General features: G+C 41.5%; 1 protein-coding gene across 6 annotated transcripts in view; it reads left to right on the top strand.

Annotated features, from left to right (window-relative positions):
* The window catches only part of RNF130 (ring finger protein 130), a 515862-nt gene that overhangs the window by 438107 nt on the left and 61717 nt on the right, over nucleotides 1-16038 (top strand). For 2 of the 6 annotated variants that reach the window (XM_069199517.1, XM_069199515.1), the window contains one exon: nucleotides 12714-12908. The exons of 2 other annotated variants lie outside the window; for them this stretch is intronic. In XM_069199517.1, coding sequence (XP_069055618.1) covers nucleotides 12714-12742 — 29 coding nt within the window. In that variant the 3' untranslated portion in view covers nucleotides 12743-12908. Of the gene's footprint in view, nucleotides 1-12578; nucleotides 12628-12705; nucleotides 12909-16038 lie in introns of those variants that run through there. 2 more of the 6 variants (XM_069199513.1, XM_069199512.1) reach the window with 2 other exon arrangements.

The following is a 16038-nucleotide window of genomic DNA, read 5'->3' as shown; positions in this document are numbered from 1 at the left end:
AATAACGATTTAGCCTCTGATGCATCAGTGATTTTCTGCCAGATTTCTTATTGCAACCAGCTGACCAATTACCAACTTCCAACATGGGGTGGTAACTGATTTGCAAAGACTACCCCTCAAGTCCCCTTCCCTTTGGGACTCATGGTAGTCGCTTCATAGGGGAAAACTGGCTGTGCTGACTGATTGTTTTTAAACCACAAAACATTTTTTTAAAGCATCTCTCTTTTCTTTAATAGACTGCTTAAAATAAAATACATATTTCCAATTTGGAATGTAATCACGGGGATGGAGGTCTACTGTCCCTTGCTGTCACCATACTTGTGAGTCTAGCAACCTCAAGGGCCCACACATAGCAAAGTTGCCTAATGAATATTTTAAATAGGCAGATCTCTCTGTGAACTCTTGTAATTCTGTATTTTGTAAGTGGCCAATCAGCACTTAGATAGGTTCACAAAATCAAATTGCATTCACAAAATGTGATTGTACAATTTACCACCACTTTTTGTAAATGTAATCTTAGTATATCACGCTCTTAACTCCATTTGGGCAGGACAAATCATTTTTTGTTGCCTACGGAAGCCCTTTACGGCCTTGGCTTTAACGAAACAGACGATTTCTGGGTGTGTAGCTTCACACACAGTCGGAGATTGCTGAGAACAGGAGGCTGCCAACAGGGGTTTGCTTTAAGTAATAATTGGACATTTGGGGTAAAGCAGTCACTACTACGTTTTTGAAAGTAATGGCTTTGCAAGAGATTTATAAGATTGCCACATGGTCTTTTTTCAAACTCTTCCAGATTGGTATTGCCTTGACTTAAATGCCAGAGCAGGATGTTTGTTTGGTAGATTGTGGCTCAGCAAAGTTCTGTGGAAGGAATAGTATCTCTTAGAAGAAAAACTTGTGTATTTTTAGTAACTTAAGTTATGTATATTTTCAATAATTTAAATTTTCAGTAGCTTAAGTTCTAACTTGAACTCTGAAATGTTCAGATTATTTGCCAACCTCTGGTAATAGCCTCTTAACCCAGTGGGTTGACAATTTCTGGGAACTTTTTGGCTACGAGGTGTGTGTTAGACATCAATCGTGTGTTTAGGTTGGGGTATAATCACAGTGCGTCCTTCTGACACCCTGGAACATAAGGGATGCCACCTTAAAATCTCCACTCCCTGGTGCTGTGAAATTGGAAAAATACTTTTTGGGGGGGATTATAGTTCTCTACATTTCTTAAGCCCTACTCTTCTTCCAGGAGTATGCTATTAGAAATGCCTCATTCAGGTACTTCAGTTAAAGATCTTCTGTTTAACCTGCTCCAGTGCGGACAAAGTATTCCTTCCTCTAGTCCATCTTCCTCCACACTCTGGAGTGGGGCATGAGACCATGGTTCCCTGAAGGCTTGCCAAGGTGCTCATATGCCCTTGTAGCATGCTCTCCACCAGTAGTTGTCAAGAGCCCTAACACTACAGTAGCTTTTGCTTGGTGACGAGCAACCTTAGTATGTAAGAGCTCCATGTTATTTACCTCCTTAGGCAAATACTGCACAAGTTATTATAGAGTGGCTAGTTTGCCTCCATGGCCAACAGGTGGAAGAGTATGATCAGTACTGGCCATTGGTCCTTTCATATTCTAGAACCCATATTAAGAATTACCCTTGTTAAGCCATTCTGGTGGTGCCCTAGAAGAATAAATGCATCACCGACCACGACATGTAAAGGAGAAGCTGTATAAGCCAGTAAATGGAGTAGCAGGGTCCACCAAAATGTTTAGGACCAACACCACTTCTTGGTAGGTTATCCCACTGCATGTTTAACTGACTGGTGAAGGTTTCTCTATAGAGAACCAATAGATTTTCCCACTTATGTTCCCTGTAATCTGGATTCAGTCTTTTACTCCTCTTGTTAGGTATGTTTTCTGATGCTGTGCTGAGATCCGCCACACCTCAGTGACGTATTTTCTGGTGCCACCTAGGACACCCATTCCAGATCCCCGAGGCTTCTCATCTCTGGCTCTGCACTAAACGCAAGCTTTATTAAATGAGGTGAAGTTGTTTCACGTTATTGTCTTTAGATATCATGGAGGGCTACTGTTTAGGCTTAATTTCATAGGCTCTGTTACTTTAATAGTGTCAGTCGTCTCTATTGGCTCTGACTGTGCTGCACTATTTAGCAGAGTTCTACCTTGGCCAATGGCCCAACTGTGAATCTGTTGATTCCTCATGTTCTGCCGATGCCATACACTTAATTGCCATTAGCCCTTCATACATTATTGGTTCTCATCCCCATCACAACCAAAGTCTCTGGTTGATCTTATTACCTTGGTTAGACAAGGATCATAATGAGGTGGAATTGGTTTAAGTTCTACTTACTCAGTTCAAACTATCCTATTCCATGGTGTAATAGTATGGAAATGCTGGATGTTGGGCAAATCATCCCTAACCTAGAAAGCTAATGATGTCTCTTTTTCCCCATCCATTGCTAGCAGGCGGTCTTTGACAAGGCACTAATACAAAAGAGGTGGCAGTACTGCGCTCAGCTCTGTGATCAGTGAGACATTGAATGCAAAATGTAAACCACTCATGGGGATCCTCTTTATGGTGGCTTGCATGCTTCAGCGTAGTGTTGCTGGAATCTGGTAGGAAAAAAAGAGTGTGGTGGAATCTACGATAACCCTGCTCAATGGGAAGGCACTGTTTCTGGTGATGTAGGTGAATAGTTGCATCATTGCACTTCTGTACCCCTCTACCTTGCTAATGTGGTTACACTCCGGGTGAAGACAAAAATAAGGATTTCTGAGCCATTCTCCTTCCCCATAGACCATAAAGTCCACTGCAGGATTGTACAAGGCAAACCAATTCTTAACCATGCTCCTCATGGTGCCAAATCACAGCTACAAGAAGAATGGCTTTTGGGGCATGAGAATAAAGGCTGGCTAGGTTGTTCTTCTTGTCTTTTACATCAAAGGCACAAAAAACGTTCTGGGCCTGTCTTTTGAAAGCAAGTAGCTCTTTACAACCTACACCACTGATGAGCTCATTAAAGAAAATCCGTCCTGGAGATATAATCGTCTTTCTAAACCTTCAGCAAAGCCCTCTAAATACTTGGCTCCTTGGTCTAAGCCAGATAGATTGAGGTGGTTTCCAACATGGAAAAGCTTCACAAAATGCCTGTTAAGACATGACCAATCTGCCACAGATAGAGGCAGCAGCCACCTGCAGACATTATGTTCTTCCTATTTCCACACATAAGAAGTAGACTTAGTATAGACTCTTCTCTGTCATGATAGCCTCCTTGAAATTCATAAGCATTAGAATGTCTTTCACCCATGTACAAGATCCTGGAACACAGGTTAATAGATGCAATTTTCATATATTATCTCTTGTTCTATTGAACAAAACGTACCTACAAAAGGCAACAGATTTATAATTATTTTTTTAAATAGAGCCAATTAGTAAATGAAGAATTGCATTCAGTCACAGCTTCATATATATGTAGCTGGCAAGACCACATTCATTCTTAACACAAAAAAAGAATAAATACTGGAAATAGGCCATGTATACAGCACTCTGTGCTTAAAAATATTTTGATACTGCTCCTTTAAGGAATCTAGCACCTCCACTGTCTCAGAATGCTTCACCATGGCTGTTGGGCAGTTTGTCTGTTCTTTGGAACAAAGATCCATAAATAGAGTTGTGCTTATTCAGGTTTTTATAGACAATTTTCCCACCAGATTGTGGTGGTGTTTGCTGTCAGTTATCTGATTCACTTTTTCTGAAGGTGGAGAGTATATGTTTCTGTTTCTGCCTTAGTCCTCTCAGGCAATTCTTACAAACTTGACTCTTATTTTCCTCCTATCCCTTTGGTGGAACCACATCTTACATTGATGAACAAATAGTTGTGCCTTTAGGAATTTCACACTACTAAGGAGTGTGGCATGTCAGGAGATGCCATACAGAATATGTAAGGGCAACAAAGGACAAAACAGGCTTGTCTTAATAAATTTGGATGCATGTCCACTAAATGCATAAGATAGCAAATCTTTTCTATGATTTGATATGAGGACTTAAGCAAAGTGTGACTCTGCAAAATGGGTATTACACACTTTTCACTGGTGATTCTGCTGAGGGTTTCAATTCTATTTTTGCTCTGAATATAACTAATGCAAAAGTAGGCATTGCAGATTTGCATTCCTAATTAAACTGTTACTGGTTTTTCATCGTATTTCACAAAAGGGTTTGTTACACCTGATGACTTGCTAGACTTTGTCCTTGACCTCAATATTAAAGATGGCTTCTACCTGTTTCAGTTGGTAATAATGCTATCCAAGTAGACTTGGCTACTTTCATTGCTGTTTGTGGTGTTCCTCCTAATACGTTTTTTGTATTGGACTGAGATACGCCTGCTATCTATCTTGTTCCATAGATTGTTTGGTCAGGAAATAAACATCCTTTTGTCAGAAGGCAACAACAAGCTTTCTCTATTCACCTCTTTGATGAGCAGTTTCATTTGAGGACACTCTTTAACTAGATCAAAGTGGTTGGCTGGTTCTGTACACATTTGCAGCAACACCATTTTGTGGAGACAATTGCTATATGACTCTGGAGATTCTACATGATCTGACTTGCTTTGGGTTCTCGAGCATCCCAGGAAAACTATGTCTCCATTCTCTTATTTGAGGAGGATCCCCTGTGTAAAGGCAGGGACTTGGTTGACTAATTAATCGTCCCATCTTTGAATGTAGATGCTTAGTTCTTGGCCTAGTTTATGAGCTCCTCAGATTATCGAAGGACAGACTCAAGTTCAATGTCCAAGCAGTGAGGAGTAAATATACGAGATGGAAGAATAAGGGTTAGTAGCCCACAACCTACTGTTGGACCCTTTCCAAAGACTCAAGTCCACTGTGTTATGTATCTGAAGATCAGTCTCTGTATTTTGTCTCCTAATGGGCAATTCTTGTATTGAGATGGATTCCCCAGAAGCTACTATTGGTATTGTTAGGCAATAAAAGAACTGAGAGAAATTGTGTTTTTGTTGCAGATTGTAAGTGGCAAGTGTATTTTAAGAGGCTACTCTATTTGTTTCTATTTGTTTTCTCATCTTATTGAACTTTGTTTTACAAGTTCTTGTATAAACACCTTTCGAGCCAATACCTTACCGTAATATTACTTCTGCATTGTAGGATGTTCTTTGATAGTCATAAATACTTGAATTATTCCATGCTGCATGTGTGGACCTATTGTCCATGAATATGAATGCAGGGTGTCATGGTCAATTCGTGCCCTATCAAGTTGATTTTGTTCTTTATATAGCTCTTAGGACTCGAGAAATACCTATTGCAAGTCTGCTGTGCAGCATCTTAGTTGCAAAAGGGATTGAAGGTATATACCTTTAAGAAACAAATGCAGTCTGCTCTGAAAAGTACAAACAAGATGTCCCATCTGTTTACGTTTCCAGGAGCTTCCCCTATCCATGATGCAGTGTACTGGTAATGCCTCAGTAACTGTTCTGTTTTTCCAGTTTCTGTGAGTAGGATCTTAGAGCACATATTAGGTTTCACATCGTTTTTTTTTTTAGAGAAATTTCACTTGTCTGCTATTTTTTCACTTTCACTATTTATTTTTTTACATCTAGTGAGCAACATTTTCTGGCATCTGGAAACGTTTTCTATTTAGAATGCCTTCTCCGTTTAAGAAGTGCTGCTCATGTGTAAGGAAAAAGGCTGTCTTAGACCCACACAAGGTCAGTGTGGTGTGGTATATCTCTCAGTTTCAGACTCTGTGAAGGAAAAAGACATATACTCTGAGGGCATAAGGCTCGGAGGGATGCTCCACTGCAAGAGAGCAGAAGAACAAAAAACTTGAAAAGGATAGAGGAAATCTCTTCTCATGCACCCTCTGAAAGCAAGATGATCCCCTAAAGGCACAAAAGACAGGTAAAAAACACTTAATTTTGCTCAAGATCACTGTTGCGACTCAGGACATTGACGGTGAAGGCTTCGGCGTCTGGTTGCCACTGTCTAAGATGGGGTTTAACACCGTCCACTCAGCACCAAAATAAAGACCGAGATCACTGAATTTCCAAAGACACAGAACTGTTGAAGGATAAATGAACAACATCAACAAGATTTCCATCAATCCCGACAAAGAAACTACGTCGAACAAGATTACCCTATCCATCGACATCAAGCGCCAGAATGGATCTCTGGCCATCACTATCAGTATACATGATATCGTCTGTCTCTCTGTCTCCTTCTGCATCTTCATTTCCCTCTCCACTCCCAAAGACTTACATCACAGTGTCAGACTCCCACTCCAAGGTTTCCTACATCTTTCCTACATCTTCTCTCTCTCCAACAATAAAGAAAAGAAGAACGAAAGATAGCAAATCTAGACCTCTTTAAGCCTTAGTAAACAATGTTTATCCAGACCCACATACCCTGCCTCTAAGGCCCTTGAGGCCTATCATCACATTGTAGGATCCCATTCAAAAAACCCTGCAGCCTTTGCAATAATCCCCTTCAAAGGTGGTTTCCTTTAACACATGCGCATTTGTAGTGGGTTGGATCAAGAGACACCCATCTCCTCCCTCTTGTCCTCCATCCTCATCAACGGGTATGTTTCATACTTGAGAAACATGCAAATCACGAGATCTTCTTATTCTGATATACATGATTCTCATCGCTCCTACATCCCTAGTTGTTTCTCCTTCTTGTATCTCGCAGGTAGACAATATAATGACATTGCATGGGGTCTTAGGCAGAGAAGCTTTAAAACACAACATCCCACTTCACGCACTGCATCTCACAGTTACAGCAAACATGGGGACATTGCAATCAAGGGCAGCTCTTAAACCTCTCCTTCCCCTGGTCCCTGTGGTCTCTGTCCTCTTTGATATAGCAGAAAGAAAAAATCCTCGCACTTCCTATGGTGAACGCTGTTACTTCATGTGTCCTGAAAACATGTAAGGCTCCAGATCCAGAGTTCCTAAAGTCTGATCCTAAACTGCACTTGATTATGGTGACATTAGTGATATGGGTACATACCTCTGCATGTGAAACTACCAAGTTGGCAAAGAGAAAGATTAAGAGGTGGGACGCAACAGGTAGAAAAGACTGCTTAACAGCAGCAACACATCTGAAGAACGCCACAGTTATTTTTGGCAAGTACCAAAGAAAAATAATGAACAGCATGAGTTCCTTTTGGACAATTTGCCAGTCAGGTGATCAGCACAGCTGTAGTCTCTGGTAAATTAGCCTCCAGTGCCTAGTGCCTTGGTATCTCAATCAGAATGTCTTCCTCACCACCTTGAAACCTGAAGCTCAACTGAAATTTTAACCCTTCCATTTTCAGGGTCATCTGTGTTTGGTTATCAATTCGATGACAAAATGGTCAAAATGAGACCCTTAAAGCAGTGGGGTTAGAAAAAAAAGAAAAAGTTTTGAACAGTTTTTAACAGCAAAAGATCGAAGATCCTTCCAATGGATGGTTCACTCCTTTCTGTAGCCCTTTCTGGAGCAATAATAGAGATACCAATATTGAAGGCTTTCATCCAAACCGAAGACTAACTCAAAACGAGCTACCTCTAGAAGAAGGCATTCTGCAGGGGAGACCATGACAACCTTATTCTCAGTGAAGGAAGCAGTTTCTTGGCTTATGGAAGAATGGACAGCAATGACAGGAGACAACTGGGTGCTAAATATTGTATCTCAGGAATACTTTCTCTGTTTCAAGGCCATCCTACAGCCAGTAGTTGAAGCACCCGTTCTCAATTTTGAGGAAATAAACTTTTGCCCTTCTTTCAAAAAATGCAATAGAGTTTGTTTGACACAGAGAGTTGTAGGCAAATACTCAGGTATTTTCTGGGGCAAACAAAAGGACCTTCAGTTCCCAAAGCAACACATCGAAAAGTAAAAAAAAAAAAAAAACAATTGAGTGATTGCCCTTCTTCAAATCATTCAGCATTTGAGATAAAACGATTGGTCGTATGCAGTAGGCCTGTAGGATGCACATCCCACTAGTACACCGACACTGAAAATATGTGAGATTTGTGGTATGGGAATATCAATACTTTTGCAGAATGCTGCTTGAAGAATATGGCAGCTATTGGGGCTTTACCTTATGGAAAGGGTCTCTTCATCTACCCCCACCTAGATGGTAGGTTTTTAAAAGGCCCGTACTCTGCAAAATGAAACACAGAATCTCAAGATGCCATGCACCCTGCTGCCCAAATTAGATCTTTAATCAAGCTTCAGAAATCAACCCTCTTTACAATTTAGAGACTGTCCTATCTTGGAGTGGCAATGGAAAGAAATGGTATAAAAATGTTTCCTTCTGAGTAGAGAGTGGCATCTAGATGGGACAAATGACACCTTCTATAAAAAAACAATAATCCTACAGCCCGACAGATATGCCTGCCCCTGAGTGATACCTTTGGAAAGATGTCCAGAGGAACAGTGGTGTCAAAGGTTGCACAACTGGGACTAACATCTGATGTTCACAACTCCATTGATTCAGTCTCTAACATAATGATGCAACAGACTCAAAATCTTTTTAAAACAATCCACTTCCAGAGAGAATCTCTTCTACAAACTTCCAGAGAGAATCTCTTCTACAACAGTAGTGACAGATACATCTCTGTCTGTTTTGGCAGCACACTTAAATCACCTCTTGGTTTGAAGATCAGTGGTTAGAGAAGGAGAAAACATCACGCAAATCTCCTCAAGCTGAAGGTAGTTCTTTTTGCTGCCAAAGCTTTCCTTCCATTCCTGCACAAGAAGGCACCATCCAGGATTCAGATAATACCACCAACATGTACTATATCAGTAAGCAGCAGAGCACAAGATCTCAACTACTTTAGTTGGAAGCTCAATTGATCTGGCACTTGGCCCTTGCCTAGGATCAACCCAAAACAGAAATCCACATACTGGGGGTAGCGCACTGACAAGTGGACTATCTCAGTCGCCATTTTGAGGAGAACCACAAATGGGTCCTGGACAATGAAGTTTTAGAAGACCTCTTAAAAGGTTTACAAGACATCTTTTAATAGTGGGGAACATCAGCTTCACAACAACACAGAAGAGAAAATGCATAGGCTATGTATCCAGATAATCAGAACAGGGATCAAAGGGCAATGCCGTTTTGATGACCTGGTGCGGTAAATGCCAAAACACCAAGGTGATGGAAGGAATGCTTGAATTAATCTCAGCCACTGGTGATCGATCGGGCTGCATCCAAATCCATTGTTCCTTTGCCCACCATGCCATCACAGTTTGGACCCTAAATGCGTGGGGTAAGCCCAGACGTGGGTCCTAGGCTCACTGTACCATTGGAACCAAGATATATCTGGCAGAAGAGCACTAACTACAGTGATACCGGTCCTAGGTTACATGTATTCCTGTTCAGGGAGGACCTGATCTGGCAGTTCAGCAGAACTGTTCCCGTGAGGAGCGGGGTCATGGCTTATTTGTATATGGCTGTGTCCAAAACTGTGCTAGCATGGTGGGCAAAAAAAACAATGTATTTGTATGTGGCCTGAGCGATCGCCAGTGGCTGAGATTAATTCAAGCATTCCCTCCATCACATTGTATTTGCCACCGTAAGTGCACCGGGTATGCCCAGATGTGGGTCCGGGCTCACTGTACTACTGGAGCCAAGCTATACCTGGCTGAAGTACCTTAACTCGGATCAAACCAGTCCTAGGTTGCTTGTGTTCCGGTTCATAGAGGGCCTGGTCTGGCAGTTTGGGCTGGACTGTTCCCAGTACGAGCAGGATCAAGACTGATTTGCATATGGCTGGGTCCAAATTGTGGTGGCATGAAGAGCACAAAAACGATGGATTGGGATGCGGCCCGGGCATTTGCCAGTGGCTGACATCAGTTCAAGCATTCCATCACCTTGTTGTTTTTACATTTGCTACCATAAGTGCGCCGGGTATGCCCAGATGTGGGTTCTGGGCTTACTGTGCCACTGGAACCAAGTTGTATCTGGCTGAAGAGCCCTGACGAGGGTAAAACCAGCCTTAGGTTGCTTGTGTTCCGGTTCAGGGTGGACTTGATCTGGCAGTTCGCGCTGGACTCTTCTCATGAGCCAAGACTGATTTGCATATGGCTCGGTCCAAATTGTGGTGGCATGGTAAGCAAAAAAACGATGGATTGGGATGCAGCCCGAGCGATTGCCAGTGGCTGAGATCAATTTAAGCATTCTATCCACCACTTTGTTCTTTTTGCATTTGCCGCCCTAAGTGCGCTGGGTATATTCAAACGTGGGTCCCAAACTCAGTGTGCCACTGGAAACAATATATACCTGGCTGAAGAGGCCTAACGAGGGCAAAACTGGTCTTGCATGTGTTCCGGTCCAGGGAGGACCTGGTCTGGCAGTTCAGATTGAACTGTTCCCATCAGAAGCACAGGGTCAAGACTTATTTGCACATGGCTACGTCCAAACTGTGGTGGCATGGGGAGCAAAAAATTGTTGGATTGGGGTGCTGCCCGAGTGATCACCAGTGATTTGAGATTAATTCAAGCATTCCATCCATTACCTTGTTGTTTTTTTGCATTTGCACCATAGGTGGGCCCGGTATGCCCAGATGTGGGTCCCAGGCTCACTGTGCCACTGGAACCAAGCTTTGCCTGGCCTAAGAGCCCTGAATAGGGTGAAAGCTGCCTTTTTAGTAGCCATCATGTCTGCACAAAGAGTTAGCGAGATACAGGCTTTTTCTTCCTTTGAACCTTACACTGTATTCCACTGTAACATGGTAGTGATGAGGACACATCCTTCTTTCCTCCCAGAGATCATCTCTTAGTTTGATATCAAGGAAACAGTTAACAATACCCACCTTTTCCCAAATTCCTCTAAGTTGCTGAACAGTCCCTTCATTCATTAGACATAAGATGGATGCTTCATTTCTACTTTGACAACACTAAAGCCTTTGGGAACTCCCATCATCTCTTTGAGAATTAGGGCAGCATGGACATCGTTTATCAACTTCTAAGCAGCCTGTTGGTAGATGGGCAGTTGCTTTCATCACTGTGCTATTATTTTGCAAGCAAGATTCTTCAGCTACTACAGCATGGATCGACATTTTTTAATTGCTTATATTTGTAAAGCAGCGACTTGGAAATCAGTACATACATTTACTAGGTGCTATTGTCTATACTTAAGTACACCGACTAATGCTAGAGTGGGTCAAGAAACACTTTGAAACCTATTCAAGTGATCCATTGCCTTACATATAAAGGCAGGATTAACGTTTCACTTTCAGTCTTTCTATCTGCACAGCAGATGCTCCTTTTGATTTAAAGTAGCTTGCCACACTATTCAAGCGTTTATGACAATCAAAGAAGATCCTGTCATGTAGAAGAAAAGGTTACTTACTTGGAGTCGTAGTTCTGCATCGTAGGAATCTTCATTGAACGACCCACCCTCCACCTTGCTGGATAGAGTTTGTTATTGGAAACTATTATTACATGTTTTCTATGAAACAAATAACTTGCTGTGTGAGGCAACTGACAGTATAATCCTTCATGGGTAGGAAAGTGCCTTTAATCTTGACAGGATACCGTTTTCACACCTTTCAGTGTAGGCTTATGAGACTGCATTTTGTCCTTCGTGGTATATATTTGCAATCCCTTTTCCGAGTAAAATGTTGTATTTCAGACTTGAAATAGGTATATCCTAAAACCTATATTCAGGGACACATTTTGCCTTGATAGAGACCTAAAGGGTGCATATGGACACTAACACCCGTTATTCATATTTGTGAACTATGGGCGATTTGACGGTCCTTTCACTCAACACATACGTATGCAAACGTTTATGACTTCAAAAAATATTTCTGTGGTGCAGAACTAGGACTACAAGTAAGTAACCTTTTCTTTCTGGTGATTTAATGAGGCTTCTTCGAAGCATGGCATTGTGGATTTGTGCTCTGGCAGAGAGAGAAGGATTAGTGTGATGTTCTTTTTCCTCTACAGGTCGAAGGACTTTGTAATGTTTGAAAAATGTTTAGGATCTCCCCGATGGCAGTCGTAATTTTCTTAAATATATAAGTAAAAGAATGACGTGCCTGTGGAGGAACAGGTGGCACAGGCAATTACCACATTTGTAATTTAGAAAGAGAACTAGATTTACATTAAAATTAGGTTTGTGTGCTGGAATTTTATTTTTCCATCATATCCACACACAATCATGCTTTTGGCTTCTTGATGGTCTTACTTTTTTCTTTTTCTCTGTTCTTTGCTTTCTGTTCTTCATTTTCTTCACTTTCTTTCTCCTTTTCTTTTCTCATTCCCTTCTATTCTCCTTTCTCTGTCATTGTTTTGGCTTCCTATTCTCTTTTTATTCACTTTTATCATGTGGTTTGTATTTTCGCTTCAGCTCTCCTTTTTTTAAATCTGTTTTGTGATACCTTATGTGGCAGGTTCTTCTCTCCGACTTCACTTCTTTCCATACTTCCTTGTTTCTACTGCAGCTTTTGAAAAGTGTATTTCATTAGCACATTAACTCTATTTGATGTAGAATGGTCTACCACAGGCTTTTGATAAAGCAAGGGTAGCTTATCCATTTTACTTCTTCCTTATTCCATTAGGGCGTACATACACTGTGAAGACTCCTTTCCATAGCATCCATCTCCATCCTAGCTAGACAGGCATAGCAGCACTGTGGTCTTGAATGGGCATGTTGCCTTAATTGTGCCTCTTATTTCTCTCTCCTGGCTGTACAGGGCTGAATCATACTGAAGAAAAGGTCTAGGACTCAAAGCCGGATGGAGTCGCATAATTGTGCGCTTCTTGTAAAACGATGATGTTGCATTTCTTGTAATCACAAACTTTATTTTTTCATAAAATTGATTTAGCCATAGCTTTGTATTAAGGTATACGTTATAACTGCGACTGAATAAAACATGTGGTATATCCTTGTCAGGTCTCTGGTGTTTTTTTGTTGATGGTGAGACATGAGTTTCTGGTTGGGCGTTCTCTCCAGACCTGCGTGTGCAGCTTCGGTGCTGTGCAGGTTTTATCATCGCTGCATACATCCTCACAGATTTATCAAACTTGCCTTCTTTAGCCTGCAACGCCAGTATCTGTGGTGGTACTTCAGATGGGTATAAATTAGTAAGTTCATCAAAAGGCTTCAATTCAATGAAATACTTTGCATTCCCTCTAGATACGTTTTTTCAGTCTGCTGTTTTGGTGAAAGTGCCAAATTGTTTAACATAGTTCCTTCCTAACAGGATGATACTACTCCCCTCATCTCAGGTCCTATTCAGTAAGCTAAAACCATTTAGGCTCATATCTGAGATGGATCTGAAGTGTACTTATATCCCTTCATTAAATATGTCATCAATATTTAGCCCGTGTTTCTGATAAGTGCCTCATTGTGAGGTGACTAACCCTCGACATCCATGGAGTAACCCCCTTCGTGAATATTCAGATGCTAACTTTTTACAGCTGCGCATGTGGAATGCTCAGGTCAAAGCACTGCCACAGACCTTGATAATGCCTGCCATGTTTGCTTTTAAAAGGTGAAATGGTTGTTGCAAGGTTAGTAAGACACTGAGGAGAGAGGTAGCTCGCGGGCATCAGTAGTGCAGGTGTCTCCGATACAGAGTGCTTGGGGACATGGGTGTCAGGTGCAAGCATCCCTCAAACATGATCAACAGGTAAGTAACATAGATGTCTGCAGTGCAATTATATAAATACTTAAAACATCACAGCCGCATGTTTCCATTCATGTACAGCCTTTCAGGAACAGTGCAAGAGTCTGTTCCTCTATCACATACACAGTGCATTGCGGACATTAGCAGTGCGGTCTTCCCTCTTATAGAAATAGTAATGCCTGTGCAAGCTTCCCTTACTTAGGTTGACAGTGATATGCGTTCTTGTGTGACTTGCAGCTCTTCTTAGTTTGTATTCGTACTCTAGTGCGTCTGACGGCGGTTTGCTTTTTTCTGTGGGTGTGGGCGTGGGTCTATGTAGGTTTGTATTATGCATTATTTCAATTGACACTTTGTATGGTGTGTAGCAGTGTTTTGAGTTCTTGCAGGCTTTGTGTAAGCACATGGGATGAACAATGACACATTGGCAAATATTTTGGAAGCTTTCTTTTAACATGAAATACAAGTGTATTTTGGAGAATATGGTATAAACTTGAAAAAAGTGGAAGTCAGGTAATTAAAATCAGCAAAGATTGGTTTAATCAGGCAAAAATAGTAATCGAGGAGCGGTCCTTGGAAGTCAGTTGGATCCGGGACTTGGAAGTGCATGTGCAGAACTTCATCACTTATGCTTCAGAAGACTTAAAATTGAGGTATTCAGGCTCGCTTTCAACTGAAGACTTGGGATGATAATAGCATTGATTGAACGAGGAATGTCATATACGAGGATCAGCGCTGTATCTGTCAGGACTTTATTGATACACAATTTTTAGCCCCATACTCCGCTGTAGAACCTAGTGTAAAATGGCGGTTTTAACAAAACACCGTAAATAAATGACTAACTCCTTCCCAAACCAATACATGAAAATGTAATTGGAAATGTATTCAGTAGCATCAGGAGATTATTTGACTGTTCAAAGAATTCTCTCTTTTTTATTTCCAATAAGGTAGTAAGCATGAGAGGCTTGGTTGTGAACCAAATACTTAACATAATGGGGCAAACATTTATTTATAGATAAGGAAGACAATAAATGTATTGCAACAGCATTTACTGACTTACTGTGCACCATCCTATTAGAAGGAAGCAGTTGAAAATGACTCGCTTTGTAAATTCTCTACTGAAATATTCTGGTGGATTTATAGAGGTGCATACTAAATACATTAAGCTATTCACTAGTAACTTTAATGCATCAACAGTACAGTTTTAGAGATGGAGCTTGATGCCAAGGAGCAGGGAGACATCTAGCTAAAGCTCCCAGTGCGGGGGTAGGCCTAGAAATCCAGTTTTGACAAAATGGGGTGTCGGCGAGATATGAGGTTTCGCTGCAGTGTCTGGAAGCAGGGGTAGGGGGTTAACAAATAAGGCAACACGGACACCATTGGAATGAAATCCTGTCTGTCTGGAGGCCCTGCAAGCAAGATTTGGAGCCCTCAGGTGCATTTGTTCTAAAGGATCACGAAGATTCTTAAGGACAAAAACCTCAACGCGGATGCTCTCAGTTGAACTAAGACTCAACTGATAGTATAAACATCCTCTGAGAGTGTGAGGGGCCTGAGAGGAGGATAGAAAAAGGAACAATGGTGAAAATTAAACAGGCCTAAAACTGAGCACTTAAAGGCCTTGACAAAGAGGACTCGGCAGTCACTGGGAAAGGTGCTGAATACTGCTGATAATGCAAACTATCCTATTTAGATTGTATGTTACACACTCCTCTGAATCAGAATGGATAGGCCTGTAGCAGGAACAGACAAATGCTTAGTGAGGAAGTGCAACTTTTGGGGGGGGGGGGGGGAGGTATTCAATGCACATACAGAGGTAGTGCGTGCAAATTGAACTTGTTATCTGTATACATGAACTACTACCCAGGTCGTCACTGATGTAGTACTCTTCATATGGCCTTGTTCTATAAATGAAGACATCATTTTTTGGCTAAACGCAGTCCACAGGCACATCACCCAGGAAGTCTGGTTTAACAATGTGTATTACCTGCACAGTTATGAACATGGCCATTATGCCACACTTTTCCCTTTTCTTTGTTTTTCATTTCAGAAGTTAGTTTACATTCCTTCCAGGTGCAGGCTGAAACCAAAACACGTCAGACAACTCCTATTTTCTGAAGCGGTAACTTGTAAACCGAAGACAAAAACTCAGGTAGCGGACGTGTCAGACCCACCAGAGGTGTCAGAGTCAGCAAATTGCAGATATTAAAGTTTCATGCGCTCAGTAAATGCCACTGTGACATCAACAGCCACTGAAGTGCAGTCCCTTAGAGGAGAAATTACCAATTGATCCAGGAATAACCCCCAAAGTGGCTGTATAGGACAGCCGGTGAGTAACGATTGATATTGGTGCCCACGACGCTCCAAAGGGGACCACAACCCCCACAATCCA

This window comes from Pleurodeles waltl, chromosome 7 (assembly GCF_031143425.1).
Source record: "Pleurodeles waltl isolate 20211129_DDA chromosome 7, aPleWal1.hap1.20221129, whole genome shotgun sequence".
NCBI classification, from domain to species: Eukaryota; Metazoa; Chordata; class Amphibia; order Caudata; family Salamandridae; genus Pleurodeles; species Pleurodeles waltl.
This window is presented reverse-complemented; position numbering and strand designations above follow the sequence as displayed.